Below are 26,124 nucleotides of genomic sequence, written 5' to 3'. Positions count from 1 at the left end.
ATAGATTTTAACCTGAGAGCCAGTACTCTAATGCTATAGTGTAACGATAGTCAATAGAATATCCTTTGCACTTCTTGTTTAGGATGCATCATGGGCTCTGTCTGTCTGTCTGTCTGTCTGTCTGTCTGTCTGTCTGTCTGTCTGTCTGTCTGTCTGTCTGTCTGTCTGCGTGCGTGCGTGCGTGCGTGCGTGCGTGCGTGCGTGCGTGCGTGCGTGCGTGTGTGTAATGTAACCAAAGTGATATTAAATTTATTTTTTAATAGATACAAAATAAACTAGTAAGGTGGAAGGAACACCAATGTGAGAATGCTGTTCATTGACTACAGCTCAGCGTTCAACACCATAGTGTCCTCAAAGCTCATCAATAAGCTAAGGACCATGGGACTAAACACCTCCCTCTGCAACTGGATCCTGGACTTCCTGACGGGCCACCCCCAGATGGTAAGGGTAGGTAACAACACATCTGCCACGCTGATCCTCAACACAGGGGCCCCTCAGGGGTGCGTGCTCAGCCCCCTCCTGTACTCCCTGTTCACTCATGACTGCACGGCCAGGCACGACTCCAACACCATCATTAAATTTGCCGATGACACAACAGTGGTAGGCCTGATCACTGACAACAACGAGACAGCCTATAGGGAGGAGGTCAGAGACCTGGCCGTGTGGTGCCAAGACAACAACCTCTCCCTCAACGTGATCAAGACAAAGGAGATGATTGTGGACGACAGGAAAAGGAGGGCCGAGCATGCCCCCATTCTCATCAATGGGGCTGCAGTGGAGAAGGTTGAGAACTTCAAGTTCCTTGGTGTTCACATCACCAACAAACTAACAAACATGGTCCAAGCACACCATGACAGTCGTGAAGTGGGCACGAAAATACTTATTCTCCCTCTTGAGACTGAAAAGATTTGGCATGGGTCCTCAGATCCTTAAAAGGTTCTACAGCTGCACCATCGAGAGCATCCTGACTGGTTGCATTACTGCCTGGTATGGCAACAAATCGGCCTCCGACTGCAAGGCACTACAGAGGGTAGTGCGAACGGCCCAGTACATCTCTGGGGCCAAGCTTCCTGCCATCCAAAACCTCTATACCAGGCGGTGTCAGAGGAAGGCCCTTAAAATTGTCAAAGACTCCAGCCACCCTAGTCATAGACTGTTCTCTCTGCTACCACATGGCAAGCGGTACCGGAGTGCCAAGTCTAGGTCCAATAGGCTTCTAAACAGCTTCTACCCCCAAGCCATAAGACTACTGAACATCTAGTCAAATGGCTACCCAGACTATTCACATTGCCCCCCCTCCCCTCTCCACACCACTGCCACTCTCTGTTGTCATCTATGCATAGTCACTTTAATTAACTCTACCTACATGTACATACTACCTCAACTAACCGGTGCCCCCGCACATTGACTCTGTACCGGCACCCCCCTTGTATATATTGTTATTTTCTACTGCTCCTCTTTAATTACTTGTTACTTTTATATCTTATTCTTATCCATATTTGTATAAACTGCACTGTCGGTTAGGGGCTCGTAAGTAAGCATTTCACTGTAAGGTCTACACCTGTTGTATTCGGCGCATGTGACTAATAAAATGTGATTTGATTTGATAATTATGTAGATCTAGAGGACAGCCTGCCATGGAGAGTTGTAACCCCAGCTGAAAGTAGTTGTGTGTGTACTGCAATATGGATCATGATGAACTTTTAAATCCTGGCTGCATGTGGATGGCCAGTGATTTGTGTATTATGGTGAATCACAGCATTCGGTGTAAATGACTCCCTTCCTGCAGGGACACTGATGCCAGGCCAGGTCGTCATGGGAACAGAATGCAATATGTTTGCATGACGAGCTGCACAATTTCTCACGATGACCACACAGATACGGTATTCTGTAACAGCAAAATGTCTAACCGAGCTGAAGCTATCTTGTGGCAGAAAAGGAAAATGGAGGCCACCACAAACACTCAGACCATTACTTATCCTGTCCTTATCCGTATCCTGTAGCTGCCACGCACAGGGAGGACAGGAGAAGTAATGGTCTGAGTGTTTGTGGTGGCCTCCATTTTCCTTTTCTGCCACAAGATAGCTTCAGCTCGGTTAGACATTTTGCTGTTACAGAATACCGTATCTGTGTGGTCATCGTGAGAAATTGTGCAGCTCGTCATGCAAGCTAGTCTTTCATAGCCATTCAGATGTGATACCAGCTGAGTTTATGACTATCAAACCTATCACACATCACTTCTAACTGCTTTGGAATGGACAATTCCATTAGCATTTGCTGGAGCAGGGGACTTTTACTAAAACATTCCAGACACCTGGTTACTTCCTGCCTTATTTAGTGGACGTCTACAGCATCAATAATATGTATCTACTTTGGTCTGATGATATATTCTGCAATATTATTCATATTTCTTATTATTATTTTTACGTGTGACTGGTTGCTTTAGCCTTTGATTGCTTTTATTTAGATGGAGGTGAGAATCAGTGGAAAAAAACAACTACAGTGGCAAGAAAAAGTTTGTGAACCCTTTGCAATTACCAGGGTTTCCGCATACATTGGTCATCAAATTTGATCTGAATCTAAGTCAGAACAATAGACAAACACAGTGTGCTTAAACTAATAACACACACATGATTGTATTTTTCTTGTCTATATTGAATATATCATTTAAACATTCACAGTGTAGGTTGGCAAAAGTATGTGAACCCCTAGGCTAATGAATTCTCCAAAAGCTAATTGGAGTCAGGAGTCAGCTAACGTGGAGTCCAATCAATGAGATGAGATTGGAGATGTCGGTTTTAGCTGCCCTGCCCTATAAAAAACATTCACAAAATGTTTGTTTGCTATTTACTAGAAGCATTACCTGATGTGAACCATGCCTCGAACAAAAGAGATCTCAGAAGACCTAAGGTTAATAATTGTTGACTTGCATAAAGCTGGAAAGGGTTACAAAAGTATCTCTAAAAGCCTTGATGTTCATCAGTTCACGGTAAGACAAATTGTCTATAAATGGAGAAAGTTCAGCACTGTTGCTACTCTCCCTAGGAGTGGCCATCCTGCAAAGATGACCGCAAGAGCACAGCGCAGAATGCTCAATGAGGTTAAGAAGAATCCTAGAGTGTCAGCTAAAGACTTACACAAATCTCTGAAACATGCTAACATCTCTGTTGACGAGTCTACGATACGTAAAACACTAAACAAGAATGGTGTTCATGCTGCACGTCTGAAGTTTGCAAAAGTGCACCTGGATGTTCCACAGCGCTACTGGCAAAATATTCTGTGGACAGATGAAGCTACTGTGTAGTTGTTTGGAAGGAACACACACTATGTGTGGAGAAAAAAAGGCACCGCACACCAACATCAAAACCTCATCCCAACTGTAAAGTATGGTGGAGGGAGCATCATGGTTTGGGGCTGTTTTGCTGCCTCAGGGCCTGCACAGCTTGCTATCAGTGACGGAAAAAGGAATTCCCAAGTTTATCAAGACATTTTGCAGGAGAATGTTAGGCTATCTATCTGCCAATTGAAGCTCAACAGAAGTTGTGTGATGCAACAGGACAACGACCCAAAACACAGAAGTAAATCAACAACAGAATGGCTTCAACAGAAGAAAATACGCCTTCCAGAGTGGCCCAGTCAGAGTCCTGACCTCAACCGGATTGAGATGCTGTGGCATGACCTCAAGAGAGTTGTTCACACCAGACATCCCAAGAATATTGCTGAACTGAAACAGTTTTGTAAAGAGGAATGGTCCAAAATTCCTCCAGACCGTTGTGTACTGTAGGTCTGATCCGCAACTACAGAAAACGTTTGAGGTTATTGCTGCCAAAGGAGGGTCAACCAGTTATTAAATCCAAGGGTTCACATACTTTTCCCACCCTGCACTGTGAATGTTTACACGGTGTGTTCAATAAAGACATGAAAACGTATACTTTTTTGTGTGTTATTATTTTAAGCAGACTGTTTGTCTATTGTTGTGACCTAGATGAAGATCAGATCAAATTCTATGACCAATTTATGCAGAAATCCAGGTGTTTCATAAGGGTTCACATACTTTTTCTTTCCACTGTATCTACTTGAAATTCACTGGAAGTCTGTCTCTGCCTTAGTGTTGAGGCTATTTCTGGGTTTGATGTCATGTCTGCTGTGTAACTCCCATGTATTATTCCAGTATGTTACTACACTGAATGACACGTTCCTGGGACCTTTCCCACAGTACCAAACAGTCTCAACAAGAAGGAAAGCAAACTAAGATGGACTCAACCTATTAGGAGGCTTTTGATTTAAAAAACATACAATGTGTGCATTTATAGTATGTGCCGCAGTTCATTTGTCTCTTTTACCATGTCACTGCGTAGACCAGTAGATTCTTTTGAAATTCGTCATTACTTGAGCTTGGATTTTCTCTCCAAAACAAGTAAATCGATGGTTTTTCAATACCACTCTAATGTACATATTTCCGTGAAATATTCTGATGATTTTAAGGAATTTGTCATTTCTGCACTATGCCCTTGTCCTTTGTTTCAAAGAGTGGAAGTGATCATTAAAAGCAGCAACATCAAATTCCCAATGAGGTCTGTTGTCAAGGATACAAATCTATATAACAGAGAGAGATTATGTACGTTTAAGCACTACTCCCCCCTTCAATCTGGCCCCCTTTCTCCTTCTATTCTTTTCTCTCTGTAGAGTGTTGATGGAGAGGACTTCGAATGTCAGCCGGGACAGTGGTTATCTGTGGTGGAATTCTAGCTACGGTCATCTTACTGACTATCGTTGCAGTACTGTGCTACTGTAGGTTGCAGGTAGGCTAAAGTCTTGCCATGAAAAATTCGATTTTGTGAAGTAGCCATGTTTTTTTCTATCTTAGCTGTGATGAGTGCATAAGGTTTTACGGTGACCAGCTTGATCACTCTGTCACATGTTTCTCTCTGCTCCATTGGCAGTATTATTGCTGTAAGAGGGAGGAGCCAGAGATGGAGGAGGAGGAGCAACCGGACCTCGCCATCATGTCCTCTCTCCCCACACCAGTGCACACGGCTGATGACCAGGACATGATGGCCACGCACCCCTCTGAGCCCAACGGGCCCACCTTTGTCTACACTCCTCCCCTGATCCGCAAACCAATGACACGCTCCCATAGGTTTTGCCCATCCTGCACTCGCTATTCCCTGCCCTTCTACCTGCAGCACTCCTCTGAGAGACTGCATAACGGTGACGGCCGCATCAGCTACAGGACTGTGCAGCAGCAGGAGCTGGACCTGCCAATGGACCTGGCCAGCTTCAACCACAAGCTCAACCTCATCCGCTCTGTCACCATGAGGGAGGTGGTCACCCACAGCCACGGTGTCAGCACCGATGTGTAGCCCCATGGTGGCTGGGAGGACTAATGTCAGGGACCTGACCTGGCTGAAGGGAATTTTATTGCACTCTTACTTACTGTAGATATTTTCCACCTCACCAAACCGATGGATACGTTCACTCACTCACATGATGTAGAGAGGTTTTTTGGTGTCACATGCAGATGTATGGACACCTACTCCTGAATTCACATGAACAGTTTTTTTTAAAGGGCTTAATATCATAAGCATATAGGATCTGTGATTATGAGGGAGACATTTTTTCTCAAGAGAAGCTTAAGCAGGCAGATTAATAACTTTGGTAGTGTGTATGTTGTGTGATACCTGTACTGTACATTCTCTTGGGTTTTATGCAGGTGATGATACATAAGCTACAGTAAGCTGCTAAAATAAGTCCAGAACCCTAAGTAATATTTTAGTCCCACTAGAGTAGACAGAAAAGGACCTGATTCCCCAATCGCCTGAAGTGTTTTGGTTAAAGTTCTGAGTGTCCTCTTAACAGCTTCTTAATAGAGTGTGGAAACTGAACTATTTTAAGAGCTAATTTGGTGACAATTTAAAGGGAAAATATGCTTAAATATGTATTTGAAGGGATTTTCATGTCGTTCATTGTCAAGTCATATACTTCAAGTTCCACAATACATTTGACATACGTCAATTGAGTTGGTTTCTCCAGTAATGTCTGTAATGTTCACTTGGCAAGTATGGGTGGCCCTTTTTGATTTGCGAAGAAACGTAACATGGCATGTCTTGTTTGCTTTAACAGGGTTTTGTCTTCTTAGTGTTGAGGATATTTGTTTGTTATTTCAGCAGTAAATGTGAGAAGGAAAACGACACACAGAAACCAGCAGGTGGCATCAGGTCCTAATCCATGCTTTTCCCATCATACACTGCTCAAAAAAATAAAGGGAACACTTAAACAACACAATGTAACTCCAAGTCAATCACACTTCTGTGAAATCAAACTGTCCACTTAGGAAGCAACACTGATTGACAATAAATTTCACATGCTGTTGTGCAAATGGAATAGATAAAAGGTGGAAATTATAGGCAATTAGCAAGACACCCCCAATAAAGGAATGGTTCTGCAGGTGGTGACCACAGACCACTTCTCAGTTCCTATGCTTCCTGGCTGATGTTTTGGTCACTTTTGAATGCTGGCGGTGCTTTCACTCTAGTGGTAGCATGAGACGGAGTCTACAACCCACACAAGTGGCTCAGGTAGTGCAGTTCATCCAGGATGGCACATCAATGCGAGCTGTAGCAAAAAGGTTTGCTGTGTCTGTCAGCGTAGTGTCCAGAGCATGGAGGCGCTACCAGGAGACAGGCCAGTACATCAGGAGACGTGGAGGAGGCCGTAGGAGGGCAACAACCCAGCAGCAGGACCGCTACCTCCGCCTTTGTGCAAGGAGGTGCACTGCCAGAGCCCTGCAAAATGACCTCCAGCAGGCCACAAATGTGCATGTGTCTGCTCAAACGGTCAGAAACAGACTCCATGAGGGTGGTATGAGGGCCCGACGTCCACAGCTGGGGGTTGTGCTTACAGCCCAACACCGTGCAGGACGTTTGGCATTTGCCAGAGAACACCAAGATTGGCAAATTCGCCACTGGCGCCCTGTGCTCTTCACAGATGAAAGCAGGTTCACACTGAGCACATGAGCACATGTGACAGACGTGACAGAGTCTGGAGACGCCGTGGAGAACGTTCTGCTGCCTGCAACATCCTCCAGCATGACCGGTTTGGCGGTGGGTCAGTCATGGTGTGGGGTGGCATTTCTTTGTGGGGCCGCACAGCCCTCCATGTGCTCGCCAGAGGTAGCCTGACTGCCATTAGGTACCGAGATGAGATCCTCAGACCCCTTGTGAGACCATATGCTGACACATGCACATTTGTGGCCTGCTGGAGGTCATTTTGCAGGGCTCTGGCAGTGCACCTCCTTGCACAAAGGCGGAGGTAGCGGTCCTGCTGCTGGGTTGTTGCCCTCCTACGGCCTCCTCCACGTCTCCTGATGTACTGGCCTGTCTCCTGGTAGCACCTCCATGCTCTGGACACTACGCTGACAGACACAGCAAACCTTTTTGCCACAGCTCGCATTGATGTGCCATCCTGGATGAACTGCACTACCTGAGCCACTTGTGTGGGTTGTAGACTCCGTCTCATGCTACCACTAGAGTGAAAGCACCGCCAGCATTCAAAAGTGACCAAAACATCAGCCAGGAAGCATAGGAACTGAGAAGTGGTCTGTGGTCACCACCTGCAGAACCATTCCTTTATTGGGGGTGTCTTGCTAATTGCCTATAATTTCCACCTTTTGTCTATTCCATTTGCACAACAGCATGTGAAATTTATTGTCAATCAGTGTTGCTTCCTAAGTGGACAGTTTGATTTCACAGAAGTGTGATTGACTTGGAGTTACATTGTGTTGTTTAAGTGTTCCCTTTATTTTTTTGAGCAGTGTAGATACTACTACTTTGGATGAACCATATGTGAAATAGTGTCAACAATAAACTGTTGGAAAAATAAGTGTTTTTTTGTGTGCCTGATATTCTGAACCCAACATAGCAATCAAAGAAACAGCTATAATTTAGACCTTTTAATGGAAATACAGGTAGATACATTGAGCATTTCAGTTAATAACAGTACAAAATGTCAACGATAACTTTTTTGTACAAAGAGGTATCAGTTAACAAAACCAGTAAACTAGATAAAGATATTGTCAAAATGAGACACACACTCTTGAATGTATTTCAACCTTCTCAAGTGTCAGGAATCTTTCAGTTCATAAATGGGATACCTGTATAGTCATACTGTATGTCTTTAGTCTTACCCTCTCAATTCACTCTCTCATTCACATTTAGCTAACTGCCATTTAGTAACTTCAAGAATTATATGCCATGATTGATAAAATCATGTGTGATGAGCAATAAATAAATTGTATGTCCTGCAAAAATAACTAATAATATAGAAATAGCAGTATGGGCAGAATAAAATGGGGCAGTTACAAGAGATGAAGCAGAAATGAATCTTGAGACATTTTCTAAAACTTTTCTTTGACATATTGTACTATTTCTTATAGCATAGCCAAGGATAACACTCAGTAAGGCCACCTTTCTTGTGCCAGAAACTAATTAAAATATAATTAAATAATATTCATAATCAATATTTACCTTAAATACAGTCTAGACATGCAGTATAGTCAACCAGGAAATAATTTGATGAATCTTTCCACTTAAGTATGGCCCTTAAGTGTGGTTTAAGAGATTTCTGATGTAGGATTCTCTCTTCAAAAGACAAATAGATGCACCAGTTCACTCTTTGCTCTCTCGTCTCCCCCCTTGACTCTTAATACTTCAGGGTTTCAGTCTTTGCATGTGCCCAATTGACAACCTCTGAAAGAAAGGTATGTGGTTGTGGTTCAGACTGAAGCCTTTCATATTCTACTGTTTTTTCCTTATTTAGATCATATCCCTTTGGATATACCATAGTCTACTGTGGTGTAGTAGAGTAGTCTACTGTGGTGTAGTAGAGTAGTCTACTGTGGTGTAGTAGAGTAGTCTACTGTGGTGTAGAAGAGTAGCCTACTGTGGTGTAGTAGAGTAGTCTACTGTGGTGTAGAAGAGTAGCCTACTGTGGTGTAGTAGAGTAGTCTACTGTGGTGTAGTAGAGTAGTCTACTGTGGTGTAGTAGACTAGCCTACTGTGGTGTAGTAGAGTAGTCTACTGTGGTGTAGTAGAGTAGTCTACTGTGGTGTAGTAGAGTAGTCTACTGTGGTGTAGTAGAGTAGCCTAGTGTGGTGTAGTAGAGTAGCCTAGTGTGGTGTAGTAGAGTAGCCGACTGTGGTGTAGTAGAGTAGCCTACTGTGGTGTAGTAGAGTAGTCTACTGTGGTGTAGTAGAGTAGTCTACTGTGGTGTAGTAGAGTAGCCTAGTCTGGTGTAGTAGAGTAGCCTAGTGTGGTGTAGTAGAGTAGTCTACTGGGGTGTAGTAGAGTAGCCTACTGTGGTGTAGTAGAGTAGCCTAGTGTGGTGTAGTAGAGTAGCCTAGTGTGGTGTAGTAGAGTAGCCTACTGTGGTGTAGTAGAGTAGCCTACTGTGGTGTAGTAGAGTAGTCTACTGTGGTGTAGTAGAGTAGTCTACTGTGGTGTAGTAGAGTAGCCTAGTGTGGTGTAGTAGAGTAGCCTAGTCTGGTGTAGTAGAGTAGTCTACTGTGGTGTAGTACAGTAGCCTACTGTGGTGTAGTACAGTAGCCTACTGTGGTGTAGTACAGTAGCCTACTCTGGTGTAGTAGACTAGCCTACTGTGGTGTAGTAGAGTAGCCTACTGTGGTGTAGTACAGTAGCCTAGTGTGGTGTAGTAGAGTAGCCTAGTCTGGTGTAGTAGAGTAGTCTACTGTGGTGTAGTACAGTAGCCTACTGTGGTGTAGTACAGTAGCCTACTGTGGTGTAGTACAGTAGCCTACTCTGGTGTAGTAGACTAGCCTACTGTGGTGTAGTAGAGTAGCCTACTGTGGTGTAGTACAGTAGTCTACTGTGGTGTAGTAGAGTAGCCTACTCTGGTGTAGTAGAGTAGCCTACTCTGGTGTAGTAGACTAGCCTACTCTGGTGTAGTAGAGTAGCCTACTGTGGTGTAGTAGAGTAGCCTAGTGTGGTGTAGTAGAGTAGCCTACTGTGGTGTAGTAGAGTAGCCTAGTGTGGTGTAGTAGAGTAGCCTACTGTGGTGTAGTAGAGTAGCCTACTCTGGTGTAGTAGAGTAGCCTACTGTGGTGTAGTAGAGTAGCCTACTGTGGTGTAGTAGAGTAGTCTACTGTGGTGTAGTAGAGTAGCCTACTGTGGTGTAGTACAGTAGCCTACTGTGGTGTAGTAGAGTGGCCTACTGTGGTGTAGTAGACTAGCCTACTGGGGTGTAGTAGAGTAGCCTACTGTGGTGTAGTAGAGTAGTCTACTGTGGTGTAGTAGAGTAGTCTACTGTGGTGTAGTAGAGTAGTCTACTGTGGTGTAGTAGACTAGCCTACTGGGGTGTAGTAGAGTAGCGTAGTGTGGTGTAGTAGAGTAGCCTATTGTGGTGTAGTAGACTAGCCTACTGGGGTGTAGTAGAGTAGCGTAGTGTGGTGTAGTAGAGTAGCCTACTGTGGTGTAGTACAGTAGCGTAGTGTGGTGTAGTAGAGTAGCCTACTGTGGTGTAGTAGACTAGCCTACTGGGGTGTAGTAGAGTAGCCTACTGGGGTGTAGTAGAGTAGCCTACTGTGGTGTAGTAGAGTAGCCTACTGTGGTGTAGTAGAGTAGCCTACTGTGGTGTAGTAGAGTAGCCTACTGGGGTGTAGTAGAGTAGCCTACTGTGGTGTAGTAGAGTAGCCTACTGTGGTGTAGTAGAGTAGCCTACTGGGGTGTAGTAGAGTAGTCTAGTGTGGTGTAGTAGAGTAGCCTACTGTGGTGTAGTAGAGTAGCCTAGTGTGGTGTAGTAGAGTAGCCTACTCTGGTGTAGTAGAGTAGCCTACTGTGGTGTAGTAGAGTAGCCTACTGTGGTGTAGTAGAGTAGCCTAGTGTGGTGTAGTAGAGTAGCCTAGTGTGGTGTAGTAGAGTAGCCTACTCTGGTGTAGTAGAGTAGCCTACTGTGGTGTAGTAGAGTAGTCTACTGTGGTGTAGTAGAGTAGCCTAGTGTGGTGTAGTAGAGTAGCCTACTGTGGTGTAGTAGAGTAGCCTACTCTGGTGTAGTAGAGTAGTCTACTGTGGTGTAGTAGAGTAGCCTACTGTGGTGTAGTAGAGTAGTCTACTGTGGTGTAGTAGAGTAGCCTACTGTGGTGTAGTAGAGTAGCCTACTCTGGTGTAGTAGAGTAGTCTAGTGTGGTGTAGTAGAGTAGTCTACTGTGGTGTAGTAGAGTAGTCTACTGTAGTGTAGTAGAGTAGCCTACTCTGGTGTAGTAGAGTAGCCTACTCTGGTGTAGTAGAGTAGTCTACTGTGGTGTAGTAGAGTAGCCTAGTGTGGTGTAGTAGAGTAGCCTACTGTGGTGTAGTAGAGTAGCCTACTCTGGTGTAGTAGAGTAGCCTACTGTGGTGTAGTAGAGTAGTCTACTGTGGTGTAGTAGAGTAGCCTACTGTAGTGTAGTAGAGTAGTCTACTGCGGTGTAGTAGAGTAGCCTACTGTGGTGTAGTAGAGTAGCCTAGTGTGGTGTAGTAGAGTAGTCTACTGTGGTGTAGTACAGTAGCCTACTGTGGTGTAGTAGAGTAGCCTACTCTGGTGTAGTAGACTAGCCTACTCTGGTGTAGTAGAGTAGCCTACTGTGGTGTAGTAGAGTAGCCTACTGTGGTGTAGTAGAGTAGTCTACTGTGGTGTAGTAGAGTAGTCTACTGTGGTGTAGTACAGTAGTCTACTGTGGTGTAGTAGAGTAGCCTACTCTGGTGTAGTAGAGTAGCCTACTCTGGTGTAGTAGACTAGCCTACTCTGGTGTAGTAGAGTAGCCTACTCTGGTGTAGTAGAGTAGCCTACTGTGGTGTAGTAGAGTAGCCTACTGTGGTGTAGTAGAGTAGTCTACTGTGGTGTAGTAGAGTAGCCTACTATGGTGTAGTACAGTAGCCTACTGTGGTGTAGTAGAGTAGCCTAGTGGGGTGTAGTAGAGTAGCCTACTGTGGTGTAGTAGAGTAGTCTACTGTGGTGTAGTAGAGTAGTCTACTGTGGTGTAGTAGAGTAGTCTACTGTGGTGTAGAAGAGTAGCCTAGTGTGGTGTAGTAGAGTAGCCTACTGTGGTGTAGTAGAGTAGCCTACTCTGGTGTAGTAGAGTAGCCTACTGTGGTGTAGTAGAGTAGCCTACTCTGGTGTAGTAGAGTAGCATACTCTGGTGTAGTAGAGTAGCCTACTGTGGTGTAGTAGAGTAGCCTAGTGTGGTGTAGTAGAGTAGCCTAGTGTGGTGTAGTAGAGTAGCCTACTGTGGTGTAGTAGAGTAGTCTACTGTAGTGTAGTAAAGTAGTCTACTGTGGTGTAGTAGAGTAGCCTACTGTGGTGTAGTACAGTAGCCTACTGTGGTGTAGTAGACTAGCCTACTGTGGTGTAGTAGAGTAGTCTACTGTGGTGTAGTAGAGTAGCCTACTGTGGTGTAGTAGAGTAGTCTACTGTGGTGTAGTAGAGTAGCCTACTGTGGTGTAGTAGAGTAGCCTACTCTGGTGTAGTAGAGTAGCCTACTGTGGTGTAGTAAAGTAGCCTATTGTGGTGTAGTAGAGTAGTCTACTGTGGTGTAGTAGAGTAGCCTAGTGTGGTGTAGTAGAGTAGCCTAGTCTGGTGTAGTAGAGTAGTCTACTGTGGTGTAGTACAGTAGCCTACTGTGGTGTAGTACAGTAGCCTACTGTGGTGTAGTACAGTAGCCTACTCTGGTGTAGTAGACTAGCCTACTGTGGTGTAGTAGAGTAGCCTACTGTGGTGTAGTACAGTAGCCTAGTGTGGTGTAGTAGAGTAGCCTAGTCTGGTGTAGTAGAGTAGTCTACTGTGGTGTAGTACAGTAGCCTACTGTGGTGTAGTACAGTAGCCTACTGTGGTGTAGTACAGTAGCCTACTCTGGTGTAGTAGACTAGCCTACTGTGGTGTAGTAGAGTAGCCTACTGTGGTGTAGTACAGTAGTCTACTGTGGTGTAGTAGAGTAGCCTACTCTGGTGTAGTAGAGTAGCCTACTCTGGTGTAGTAGACTAGCCTACTCTGGTGTAGTAGAGTAGCCTACTGTGGTGTAGTAGAGTAGCCTAGTGTGGTGTAGTAGAGTAGCCTACTGTGGTGTAGTAGAGTAGCCTAGTGTGGTGTAGTAGAGTAGCCTACTGTGGTGTAGTAGAGTAGCCTACTCTGGTGTAGTAGAGTAGCCTACTGTGGTGTAGTAGAGTAGCCTACTGTGGTGTAGTAGAGTAGTCTACTGTGGTGTAGTAGAGTAGCCTACTGTGGTGTAGTACAGTAGCCTACTGTGGTGTAGTAGAGTAGCCTACTGTGGTGTAGTAGACTAGCCTACTGGGGTGTAGTAGAGTAGCCTACTGTGGTGTAGTAGAGTAGTCTACTGTGGTGTAGTAGAGTAGTCTACTGTGGTGTAGTAGAGTAGTCTACTGTGGTGTAGTAGACTAGCCTACTGGGGTGTAGTAGAGTAGCGTAGTGTGGTGTAGTAGAGTAGCCTATTGTGGTGTAGTAGACTAGCCTACTGGGGTGTAGTAGAGTAGCGTAGTGTGGTGTAGTAGAGTAGCCTACTGTGGTGTAGTACAGTAGCGTAGTGTGGTGTAGTAGAGTAGCCTACTGTGGTGTAGTAGACTAGCCTACTGGGGTGTAGTAGAGTAGCCTACTGGGGTGTAGTAGAGTAGCCTACTGTGGTGTAGTAGAGTAGCCTACTGTGGTGTAGTAGAGTAGCCTACTGTGGTGTAGTAGAGTAGCCTACTGGGGTGTAGTAGAGTAGCCTACTGTGGTGTAGTAGAGTAGCCTACTGTGGTGTAGTAGAGTAGCCTACTGGGGTGTAGTAGAGTAGTCTAGTGTGGTGTAGTAGAGTAGCCTACTGTGGTGTAGTAGAGTAGCCTACTCTGGTGTAGTAGAGTAGCCTACTGTGGTGTAGTAGAGTAGCCTACTGTGGTGTAGTAGAGTAGCCTAGTGTGGTGTAGTAGAGTAGCCTAGTGTGGTGTAGTAGAGTAGCCTACTCTGGTGTAGTAGAGTAGCCTACTGTGGTGTAGTAGAGTAGTCTACTGTGGTGTAGTAGAGTAGCCTAGTGTGGTGTAGTAGAGTAGCCTACTGTGGTGTAGTAGAGTAGCCTACTCTGGTGTAGTAGAGTAGTCTACTGTGGTGTAGTAGAGTAGCCTACTGTGGTGTAGTAGAGTAGTCTACTGTGGTGTAGTAGAGTAGCCTACTGTGGTGTAGTAGAGTAGCCTACTCTGGTGTAGTAGAGTAGTCTAGTGTGGTGTAGTAGAGTAGTCTACTGTGGTGTAGTAGAGTAGTCTACTGTAGTGTAGTAGAGTAGCCTACTCTGGTGTAGTAGAGTAGCCTACTCTGGTGTAGTAGAGTAGCCTACTCTGGTGTAGTAGAGTAGCCTACTCTGGTGTAGTAGAGTAGTCTACTGTGGTGTAGTAGAGTAGCCTAGTGTGGTGTAGTAGAGTAGCCTACTGTGGTGTAGTAGAGTAGTCTACTGCGGTGTAGTAGAGTAGCCTACTGTGGTGTAGTAGAGTAGCCTAGTGTGGTGTAGTAGAGTAGTCTACTGTGGTGTAGTACAGTAGCCTACTGTGGTGTAGTAGAGTAGCCTACTCTGGTGTAGTAGAGTAGCCTACTCTGGTGTAGTAGACTAGCCTACTCTGGTGTAGTAGAGTAGCCTACTGTGGTGTAGTAGAGTAGCCTACTGTGGTGTAGTAGAGTAGTCTACTGTGGTGTAGTAGAGTAGTCTACTGTGGTGTAGTAGAGTAGTCTACTGTGGTGTAGTACAGTAGTCTACTGTGGTGTAGTAGAGTAGCCTACTCTGGTGTAGTAGAGTAGCCTACTCTGGTGTAGTAGACTAGCCTACTCTGGTGTAGTAGAGTAGCCTACTGTGGTGTAGTAGAGTAGCCTACTGTGGTGTAGTAGAGTAGTCTACTGTGGTGTAGTAGAGTAGCCTACTATGGTGTAGTACAGTAGCCTACTGTGGTGTAGTAGAGTAGCCTAGTGGGGTGTAGTAGAGTAGCCTACTGTGGTGTAGTAGAGTAGTCTACTGTGGTGTAGTAGAGTAGTCTACTGTGGTGTAGTAGAGTAGTCTACTGTGGTGTAGAAGAGTAGCCTAGTGTGGTGTAGTAGAGTAGCCTACTGTGGTGTAGTAGAGTAGCCTACTCTGGTGTAGTAGAGTAGCCTACTGTGGTGTAGTAGAGTAGCCTACTCTGGTGTAGTAGAGTAGCATACTCTGGTGTAGTAGAGTAGCCTACTGTGGTGTAGTAGAGTAGCCTAGTGTGGTGTAGTAGAGTAGCCTAGTGTGGTGTAGTAGAGTAGCCTACTGTGGTGTAGTAGAGTAGTCTACTGTAGTGTAGTAAAGTAGTCTACTGTGGTGTAGTAGAGTAGCCTACTGTGGTGTAGTACAGTAGCCTACTGTGGTGTAGTAGACTAGCCTACTGTGGTGTAGTAGAGTAGTCTACTGTGGTGTAGTAGAGTAGCCTACTGTGGTGTAGTAGAGTAGTCTACTGTGGTGTAGTAGAGTAGCCTACTGTGGTGTAGTAGAGTAGCCTACTGTGGTGTAGTAGAGTAGTCTACTGTGGTGTAGTAGAGTAGCCTACTCTGGTGTAGTAGAGTAGCCTACTGTGGTGTAGTAAAGTAGCCTATTGTGGTGTAGTAGAGTAGCCTAGTGTGGTGTAGTAGAGTAGCCTAGTGTGGTGTAGTAGAGTAGTCTACTGTGGTGTAGTAGAGTAGCCTACTGGGGTGTAGTAGAGTAGCCTAGTGTGGTGTAGTAGAGTAGCCTAGTGTGGTGTAGTAGAGTAGCCTACTGTGGTGTAGTAGAGTAGTCTACTGTGGTGTAGTAGAGTAGCCTACTGTGGTGTAGTAGAGTAGTCTACTGTGGTGTAGTAGAGTAGCCTACTGTGGTGTAGTAGAGTAGCCTACTGTGGTGTAGTAGAGTAGTCTACTGTGGTGTAGTAGAGTAGCCTACTGTGGTGTAGTAGAGTAGCCTACTGTGGTGTAGTAGAGTAGCCTACTGTAGTGTAGTAGAGTAGCCTACTGTGGTGTAGTAGAGTAGCCTACTGTGGTGTAGTAGAGTAGCCTACTGTGGTGTAGTAGAGTAGCCTACTGTGGTGTAGTAGAGTAGTCTACTGTAGTGTAGTAAAGTAGTCTACTGTGGTGTAGTAGAGTAGCCTACTGTGGTGTAGTACAGTAGCCTACTGTGGTGTAGTAGACTAGCCTACTGTGGTGTAGTAGAGTAGTCTACTGTAGTGTAGTAAAGTAGTCTACTGTGGTGTAGTAGAGTAGTCTACTGGGGTGTAGTAGAGTAGCCTACTGTGGTGTAGTAGACTAGCCTACTGTGGTGTAGTAGAGTAGTCTACTGTAGTGTAGTAGAGTAGTCTACTGTAGTGTAGTAAAGTAGTCTACTGTGGTGTAGTAGAGTAGCCTACTGTGGTGTAGTACAGTAGCCTACTGTGGTGTAGTAGACTAGCCTACTGTGGTGTAGTAGAGTAGTCTACTGTAGTGTAGTACAGTAGCCTACTGTGGTGTAGTAGAGTAGCCTACTGTGGTGTAGTACAGTAGCCTACTGTGGTGTAGTAGACTAGTCTACTGTGGTGTAGTAGAGTAGTCTACTGTAGTGTAGTAAAGTAGTCTACTGTGGTGTAGTAGACTAGTCTACTGTGGTGTAGTAGAGTAGTCTACTGTGGTGTAGTAGAGTAGCCTACTGTGGTGTAGTAGAGTAGCCTACTGTGGTGTAGTACAGTAGCCTACTGTGGTGTAGTAGACTAGCCTACTGTGGTGTAGTAGAGTAGCCTACTGTGGTGTAGTAGAGTAGCCTACTGTGGTGTAGTAGAGTAGTCTACTGGGGTGTAGTAGAGTAGCCTAGTGTGGTGTAGTAGAGTAGCCAACTGTGGTGTAGTAGAGTAGCCTACTGTGGTGTAGTAGAGTAGCCTACTGTGGTGTAGTAGAGTAGCATACTCTGGTGTAGTAGAGTAGCCTAGTGTGGTGTAGTAGAGTAGCCTAGTGTGGTGTAGTAGAGTAGCCAACTGTGGTGTAGTAGAGTAGTCTACTGTGGTGTAGTAGAGTAGTCTACTGTGGTGTAGTAGAGTAGTCTACTGTGGTGTAGTAGAGTAGTCTACTGTGGTGTAGTAGAGTAGCCTAGTGTGGTGTAGTAGAGTAGCCTACTGTGGTGTAGTAGAGTAGCCTACTGTGGTGTAGTAGAGTAGTCTACTGTGGTGTAGTAGAGTAGTCTACTGTGGTGTAGTAGAGTAGCCTAGTGTGGTGTAGTAGAGTAGCCTACTGTGGTGTAGTAGAGTAGCCTAGTGTGGTGTAGTAGAGTAGCCTAGTGTGGTGTAGTAGAGTAGCCTACTGTGGTGTAGTAGAGTAGCCTAGTGTGGTGTAGTAGAGTAGTCTACTGTGGTGTAGTAGAGTAGCCTAGTGTGGTGTAGTAGAGTAAAGGCTCTATGGGGGAAAGGCTTTGGGGGTGTCAGGCAATACTAAGAGGTGTGCTGGGCCCTGCAGGAATGGCAGCAGGCCTTGCTGTAGTACCAGTGACTGCACAGGTTCACCTTCAGAGCTAGATAGCAGTTGGTGGTGGGTTGGTCCTGACAGCTCTCATCTGCATGACAGAGACATTTATGATATGTTCAATCATATGGAAAAAGTAGCCTCATCACAATCAGGAAATACTGTAATGACAAATCTATCAATTAATCAATCAATCTGCTTTTTTACCTCCATAATCTAAACGCTCAGGACTTTGGTCTGTTATGAAAGAAAGAGGTGCTTGCCCACACTAATAATTATCTCAGTTGTGAAAAGCAAAAAAGTACTGCAAATAATACAATTAAAAACAAGTGCTTTGACGATGCCGTGTTCTCCGGTCTATTTTTGCCTGTGACTAGACATAAGCTACTGTAACTCTCCTAAAGTTGCCAGAGGCTGTGGTTAGGTGCTACTTGTATAGCCTGATCTCAGATCTGTTTGTGCGGTCTTTCCAACTCCTATGGTCATTGGTGTTGGAAGACAGCACAAACATATCTATCTGAGACCATGCCATTGCTTACATACCTGGGGGTTCAGTGGGACAGGGTTGCAGGGCGCAGGTCTGCTTGGCCACAGGCTTGGTCAGGGGGTCACACCCTCTCACGATCTCCCTAGCCTGGTAGCACTTTACATCTCTCATCCTAACACCCACACCACACATCTTAGTGCACTGAGGAATGAACACACCACACATCTTAATGCACTGAGGAATGAACACACCACACATCTTAGTGCACTGAGGAATGAACACACCACACATCTTAGTGCACTGAGGAATGAACACACCACACATCTTAATGCACTGAGGAATGAACACACCACACATCTTAGTGCACTGAGGAATGAACACACCACACATCTTAGTGCACTGAGGAATGAACACACCACACATCTTAGTGCACTGAGGAATGAACACACCACACATCTTAGTGCACTGAGGAATGAACACACCACACATCTTAGTGCACTGAGGAATGAACACACCACACATCTTAGTGCACTGAGGAATGAACACACCACACATCTTAGTGCACTGAGGAATGAACACACCACACATCTTAGTGCACTGAGGAATGAACACACCACACATCTTAGTGCACTGAGGAATGAACACACCACACATCTTAGTGCACTGAGGAATGAACACACCACACATCTTAGTGCACTGAGGAATGAACACAGCAGCACTGCTCACGGTTGCGATTTGATAGGACACCATATATGTGAGGTGTGTAAATACAATGTATTGCTCATGTCATGATGTTTTCAGATACAATGTCATGGTTGAAATTGTATCTCACCTCAGACCAGGGTGTGGTGTACCACTTGAAACAGGGCCTCTCAAAGCAGGAGTTCTCGTCCTCTGGCCTCTCACTGGCACCACAGTCCTCGTCGTCGTGGGTCTGGAACTTCCCAGCGGTGATGCCGGCGCATTGCACGATCCTCCACTTCACACCGCGGCCACATGTCGTGTTACACTGAGAGGAAAATAAGACTGCTCTCAGCTAACGAATCTCTAACCAAGAGAACATAAACAAAACATCAAGAGAACATATATAAAACATCACGAGAACATCAGGTAAACATTGTCAAAATGCTCATCATAACATCAACAGACCATTAATAAAACATAAATAGAACACCAACAGAGCATTAAGAGAACATCAACAGAAGGACCCAGTTACCCTCTCCCAGTCCTGAGTGAGCCAGTGTGGGGCACAGTCCTTCTCCCCACAGGGATGGATGGCCAGGGGCTTATTCTCCGGAGAGCACTGGGATTCAGGCACCACACGGCCCTCTGGTGTCTTACAGTACACGTGGCGTACCATCTTCCCCTGGCCGCACAACCCCGAGCACTGCAGAGGTCAAAGGTTAACAGGAATGACACAGCAAAAGTATTAGTGATCAAGAGCAACTTACAGCCAGTGCAATCACTATTCCTATCCGTCATCAATGTACCAACGAGATGGAGTAGTGTAGTGAAAGTAGTGTACTCACCGGCCCCCACTCTGACACAGTCCACTGGCGCTCGCAGGGCGAGCCTGTGCAGTTCTTAATGTTAGGGGGGCGGGTCAGGGGATCACATAACTTGGTTTCGTCTGAACACCTGACCTCCCGGGTCACCTGGGCCCTGCTGCCACACTTGGCTGGACACTGGACAGGAGAGAGGAGAGGGCACAGGACAGACTCACTTTTAATATCATCTACAGCTGCCCAAACAGTTGTAAGTAGGATGCAACAATGTACTTACTACAGTGTTCCCACGCAGTAATTCCTGTAATATAAACCACACACACACACACACACACACACACACACACACACACACACACACACACACACACACACACACACACACACACACACACACACACACACACACACACACACACACACACACACACACACACACACACAACCCCTGTCCCACCGTCAACTCCCACAGTATAGCTCCACCCACCTCAGTCCACTCGGCCACCTCCCATTGGGGGCCACAGGTGGGGCTCTTACAGGCGCGGCGCTCCAGGGGCCTCTCCAGTTCTGCCATGGTGCAGAGATCACTGTACACAGAGCTGTCCAGCCCGGGGGACAGCATCTTCCAGCAGCGCACCAGACGGAACTGGAAGCCCTCACCACAGGTACGAGAACACTCACTCCAGCTGCTGGCTTCCCACCTGAGGGTGAGGGAATGCACACAGAGTAGAGTTCAGGTATAGTTAGTGATCTTCTGAAGTCAATTAAATCAAATATTATTACTGTAAATGGTATGGTAGCGGCCAACACCAGTTTATAGTTCCTGGTTAAATGTGGAAAAGAGACAAACATTGTTCTCAATGAACTTTGATTGCCACATCGTCTAACTGGTAAACAGTCCTTATATACTGAGTATATAAAACATTAAGAACAGCTGCTCTTTCCATGACATAGACTGACCAAGTGAATCAAGCTGAAAGCGTGTTATTTTCTGGTAAGTGTGTTATTTTCTGGTGCATACCTGGGCTGGCACTCCCTCCCAATGCAGAAGTCATGAACAGGCTCAGGTCGGGTCATATTGTCACACTGCATGTCATCTACCTCAGCTCCATCGTAGCGCACACACATGGCAAAGGACTTTGACACTCCTGCAGCGGAAATTATTACAGGCAAGCTAAGGAATAACTTAAAATGTCATAATTTATCCAAATAAATGTGTGTGTGTGTGTGTGTGTGTGTGTGTGTGTGTGTGTGTGTGTGTGTGTGTGTGTGTGTGTGTGTCTACCTATAGAGCAGGTGGAGGTGCAGGGTTCCTGAGAAGACAGTTTCCAGCGGTACATGTCTGCAGGCCTCAGCTTGAAGTTCTTCTGCAGGAACCTCTGAATGGTCCTGTCAAACACAACATGACAACAAGGTCTCACACGAATGGTCCTGTCAGACACAACATGATAACAAGGTCTCACACGAATGGTCTTGTCAGACACAACATGACAACAAGGTCTCACACGAATGGTCCTGTCAGACACAACATGACAACAAGGTCTCACACGAATGGTCCTGTCAAACACAACATGACAACAAGGTCTCACACGAATGGTCCTGTCAGACACAACATGATAACAAGGTCTCACACGAATGGTCTTGTCAGACACAACATGACAACAAGGTCTCACACGAATGGTCCTGTCAGACACAACATGACAACAAGGTCTCACACGAATGGTCCTGTCAGACACAACATGACAACAAGGTCTCACACGAATGGTCCTGTCAGACACAACATGACAACAAGGTCTCAGACGATTAGTCCTGTCAAACATGACATGACAACAAGGGCTCACACGATTGGTTATGTCAAACACAACATGACAACAAGGTCTCAGACAATTAGTCCTGTCAAACACAACATTACAGCAACGTCTCAGGCGATTAGTCCTGTCAAACACAACATGACAACAAGATCTCAGACGATTTGTCCTGTCAAACACGACAACAAGGTCTCAGACGATTTGTCCTGTCAAACATGACATGACAACAAGGTCTCAAACAATTAGTCCTGTCAAACACGACATAACCATGCCTTCACAGTGAACCCACTGAACCCCAGCTCTCTCTCTCACACACACATTGCTGCATCACTGCTACGGCTGATTAACCTCAACATCAAAATCATAACAACCAGCGACATTCACATAAAAGTGACATTCTTGTCATACGTGTACTGGAACTGCTGTGTCCAATCCAGAGAGCTCGGTTTGTTGATTTGAAAAGTTTGTTGTTTTGAAAGTTTCTTAGTAGCTAGATAACTTTTTAGTTTGGATCCCGCGACGCATTTGGCATCAGTTGCTGGGACTGCTTCTCTTTGTCCAGTGATCCTGCTGACCAAGGCCGGGTCTGAGGAGCTATTTGGCGTAGCAGTTAGCCTAGCTGCTAGTTAGCTGCCTATCAAGCTAGGGGGGTTTCTTGAGGGCTTGAACGCAGCCTGCGACGCGGTTAGCCATTGTGGCTGGGACCGCGGATTGTGCCTGGTTTGTGGGGCCAGCTCAATGAGTTGAAACAGGAGAAGAGCAAGATGACAGCAAACTGTAAATCATTGAGAGAGGACATCAGTGCTGTGTGTGAATCCATGATAACAATGATGGATAAATCAGACTCGAGGGCCAATCAATGCAGAACAACGTGGTTTTTACATTTACATTTAAGTCATTTAGCAGACGCTCTTATCCAGAGCGACTTACAAATCTGGTTCAGGTTATTAATCAACCTACCAGGGTGTTTACGTACACTACAGGGACAAGATTATCCACATGTATCCATCACATTTATACTAATACTCTAGAACTTTGTTCTAAAGCTGTATCCTTACCCATTGGATACAGTGAGCACAATATTGTGGCTATATCCAGGAAGGCCAAAGTTCCAAAGCTGGGCCTAAAATAGTGTATACGAGATCATACAAAAGATTTTATGTGGATGATGTTAAGAATATGTGTTGGTCTGATGTGATTAATAAGGAGCATCCAGATGCTGCACTTGATGAATTTAGGAAATTGCTTATTCCAATTATTGATAAACATGCACCTGTTAAGAAACTGACTGTTAGAATTGTTAAGGCTCCATGGTTTGATGAGGAATTGAAAAACTGTATGGTTGAAAGAGATGTACCAAAAGGAGTGGCTAATAAGTCTGGCTGCACATCTGACTTGCTGCAAATTCAGAAATGATATGACTAAACAAAAAAAAAAGAAGAAACTGTATTATAAAGCCAAGATCAATGATACAAAGAATGATGGAAAAAAACTGGAGTACTTTAAATGAAATTATGGGCAGAAAGACAAATTCAACTCCATCTTTTATCAAATCAGATGGCTTATTCATCACAAAACCATTTGATGTTGCCAATTATTTTAATGATTACCTCATTGGCAAAGTGGGCAAACTTAGGCAGGAAATGGCAACAACGAACAGTGAGCCATTGTATTCATTCATAAAAAAAACAAATAATGAAAGAAAAGCATTGCAAGTTTGAATTTTGTAAACTTAGTGTGGGAGAGGTGGGAAAACTATTGTTATAAATAATGACAAACCTCCTGGCATTGACAACTTAGATGGAAAACTACAGAGGATGGTAGCTGACTATAGCCACTCCTATCTGTCATATCTTTAATCTGAGCCCCGAGGAATATATTTGTCCTCGGGCCTGGAGGGAAACCAAAGTAATTCCGCTACCCAAGAGTGGTAAAGCGGACTTTACTGGTTTTAACAGCAGACCTACCAGCTTGCTGCCAGCTCTTAGCAAATTGTTGGAAAGAATTGTGTTGGACCAAATACAATGCTATTTCTCTGTAAACAAATCAACCACAGACTTATAGAGATGGGCACTCAACATGTACTGCACTGACACAAATGACTGATGATTGGTTGAAAGAAATTGATAATAAGAAAATTGTGGGAGCTGTACTGTTAGATTTCAGTGCAGCCTTTAATATTATTGACCATAACCTGTTGTTGAAAAAACTTATGTGTTATGGGTTTTCAACCTCTGCCATATCATGGATTCAGAGCTATCTATCTAATAGAACTCAACAGCTTTTCTTTAATGGAAGCTTCTCTAATGTCAAACATGTAAAGTGTGGTGTAACGGAGGGCAGCTCTCTAGGCACGCTACTCTTTTCTATTTTTACCAACGACCTGCCACTGGCATTAAACAAAGCATGTGTGTCCATGTATGCTGATGATTCAACCATATAAGCATCAGCAACCACAGCTAATGAAGTCACTGAAACCCTTAACAAAGAGTTGCAGTCTGTTTTGGAATGTGTGGCCAGTAATAAAATGGTCCTAAACATCTCTAAAATGAAGAGCATTGTATTTGCTACAAATAATTCCCTGTGTTCTAGACCTCAGCTGAATCTAGTAATGAATGGTGTGGCTGTTGAACAAGTACAAGAGACTAAATTACTTGGCGTTACCTTAGAATGTAAACTGTCATGGTCAAAACATATATATTCAATGGTTGTAAAGATGGGGAGAGGTCTGTCCGTAATAAAGAGATTATCTGCTTTTTTGACCCCGCATTCCAAAAAGCAAGTCCTGCAGGCTCTAGTTTAGTCTTATCTTGATTATTGTCCAGTCGTGTGGTCGAGTGCTGCAAGGAAAGACCTAGTTAAGCTGAAGCTGGCCAAGAACAGAGCGGTACGTCTTGCTCTTCATTGTAATAAGAGGGCTGATATAAATACTATGCATGCCAGTCTCTCTTGTCTAAGAGTTGAGGAGAGACTGACTGCATCACTTCTTCTTTTTATAAGAAACATTCATGTGTTGAAAATCCCAAATTGTTGCATAGTCAACTTACACAAAGGTCTGACACACACACTTACACCACCAGACATGTCACCAGGCGTCTTTTGACAGTCCCCAAATACAGAACAAATTCAAGAAAGTGTACAGTATTTTATAGAGCCATTATTGCATGGAACTCCATTCCATCTCATATTTCTCAAATGAACAGCAAACCTGGTTTCAACAAACAGATAAAGCAACACCTCAGGGCACAACGCCTCTTCCCTATTTGACCTCGATAGTTTGTGTGTATGTATTGGTATTGATATGTAGGCTACGTGTGCCTTTTACAATTTTTTATTGATGTAGTTCTGTCCATGTCTACTAATGTTCTGTATTATCTCATGTTTCATGTTTTGTGTGGATCCCAGGAAGAGTAGCTGTTGCTTTTGCAACAGCTAATGGAGATCCTAATAAAATAAATACCAAAAAATATCACTGTCTGTTTTTTATTACCAGAGCAGAGATGTTTAGAGGAAAAGGGGACCAGGAGAGGGAGGTAGGAGGAGAATGAGAAGGTGTAGGTGGAGAGGAGGAAGAGCATGAGGACGAGGACGAGGAAGAGTTTGGGTGCGGAAAGAAAGAAAGAGGAGGAGGCAGAGAAGAAGAGAAAAAGGGAAACAGTCTTTCATTTAAACAAATAATTCAAGGTATTTGCGGCGAAGTGAAAATATGACTGGGAAGAAACATACTGTCAGACTGTATTCACCTCTGGGAGAAATGTGCAGAAATTAGTCACAGTTACACTGAGATATGCCGGTAAAGTATGATTCAAAGTTCCTGTGTATGTTCAAATAATCTGTCCCCCTCCTCTCCTACTTGTCCTTCACTTCCTCTACTCCCCCCCTCCTCCACCTCCTATCCTTCTCCTCATCCAATCCGTTCTTCTCCCCAGTGCAGGGGAAGACAGGGCGGGTCATATGATGTGTTTTATGGGGCACTGGCAGAGGAACTGGCAAAGTGGTGTTTGGACACAGCGCAGGGAAGCCAACATGAATTATAAATATGATGGAATGCAATCCCGGCCAGCTCTGAGCTTTAGCTGTCTCCTCTCCATGCGATTCTTGGGATGTCTCAGAAGGAAAAAAGAAGCTAGCATTGGATCGGTCCAGAAGCCAGCATGGAGCACATTCCATTCCCCTAGCCAGCCCAGCCAGCAGCACAGGCCCTTGTCCCCGGCGAGACTATACAGCACTTTTAAATGCCCCTCTGCTCAGGACCTTGAAATGACTCACTCTGGTCCTCACTTAGAGAGAGTAGTGTTCACTCTAACTCCTCAGCAGCAGGATCCCTTAGTGAAGAAAGGTAGTGTCTGGTAGATGGAAGAGGAAGATCAGAAGGGTTGTGGAGTGCTTTTTTTGGATGGGTTCCTATACCTGATAACAAGCTGATGTTGGGCCAACATTGGCTCAGCGTTGGGTTTTTGTTAGTTGAGAATTATCTGTTAATTGAATGATTAGAATATTCCGCCCTGAAACATATAATTGTAGGGAATTGATTAGAATGTATAAAATCATAATCAATAAATGTGTAGTCCTAGTCAGAATTAGGGTAAAACAATATGTCTTTATGGTATTTTAAACACAGACTGTCTGAGCTCGGTGCCGACCTGACTAGAGATTTGGGAGAGAACGGGGAGTACGTCTCAAGGACAAGGTCTCCCTAATCTCTGTCGGCTGGGTAGTGAGACAGTGTGTGCGTAGCAGGACAGTGTGTGCGTATGTTTGTGTGTATCTGTGTGCGTATGGTTGTGTGAATGTGTGTGCGTGGGAAGTCAGTATAAAATGAATTGTTTTG

The 26,124-nt window shown here is 44.8% G+C and overlaps 2 protein-coding genes across 2 annotated transcripts in view; one reads left to right on the top strand and one right to left on the bottom strand.

Moving 5' to 3' along the window:
- The first annotated feature begins 4,569 nt into the window (after positions 1-4,569).
- On the top strand, positions 4,570-5,363 carry LOC120050775 (protein FAM163B-like). The gene is made up of 3 exons (XM_038997330.1): positions 4,570-4,574; positions 4,687-4,711; positions 4,944-5,363. The coding sequence occupies exons 1-3, from the start codon at positions 4,570-4,572 to the stop codon at positions 5,361-5,363; spliced, it is 450 nt and encodes a 149-aa protein (XP_038853258.1).
- Positions 5,364-17,462: 12,099 nt separating this feature from the next.
- LOC120050764 (ADAMTS-like protein 2) overlaps positions 17,463-26,124 on the bottom strand; it is a 34,632-nt gene continuing 25,970 nt past the window's right edge. The window contains exons 14-21 of the mRNA XM_038997321.1: positions 20,771-20,874; positions 20,507-20,633; positions 19,973-20,186; positions 19,510-19,665; positions 19,197-19,367; positions 18,813-18,989; positions 18,037-18,181; positions 17,463-17,584 (exon numbers count right to left, since the gene is read on the bottom strand). Coding sequence (XP_038853249.1) covers positions 17,463-17,584; positions 18,037-18,181; positions 18,813-18,989; positions 19,197-19,367; positions 19,510-19,665; positions 19,973-20,186; positions 20,507-20,633; positions 20,771-20,874 — 1,216 coding nt within the window. The remainder of the gene's footprint in view (positions 17,585-18,036; positions 18,182-18,812; positions 18,990-19,196; positions 19,368-19,509; positions 19,666-19,972; positions 20,187-20,506; positions 20,634-20,770; positions 20,875-26,124) is intronic.

This window comes from Salvelinus namaycush, chromosome 1, assembly GCF_016432855.1.
Source record: "Salvelinus namaycush isolate Seneca chromosome 1, SaNama_1.0, whole genome shotgun sequence".
Classification (NCBI taxonomy): Eukaryota; Metazoa; Chordata; class Actinopteri; order Salmoniformes; family Salmonidae; genus Salvelinus; species Salvelinus namaycush.
This window is presented reverse-complemented; position numbering and strand designations above follow the sequence as displayed.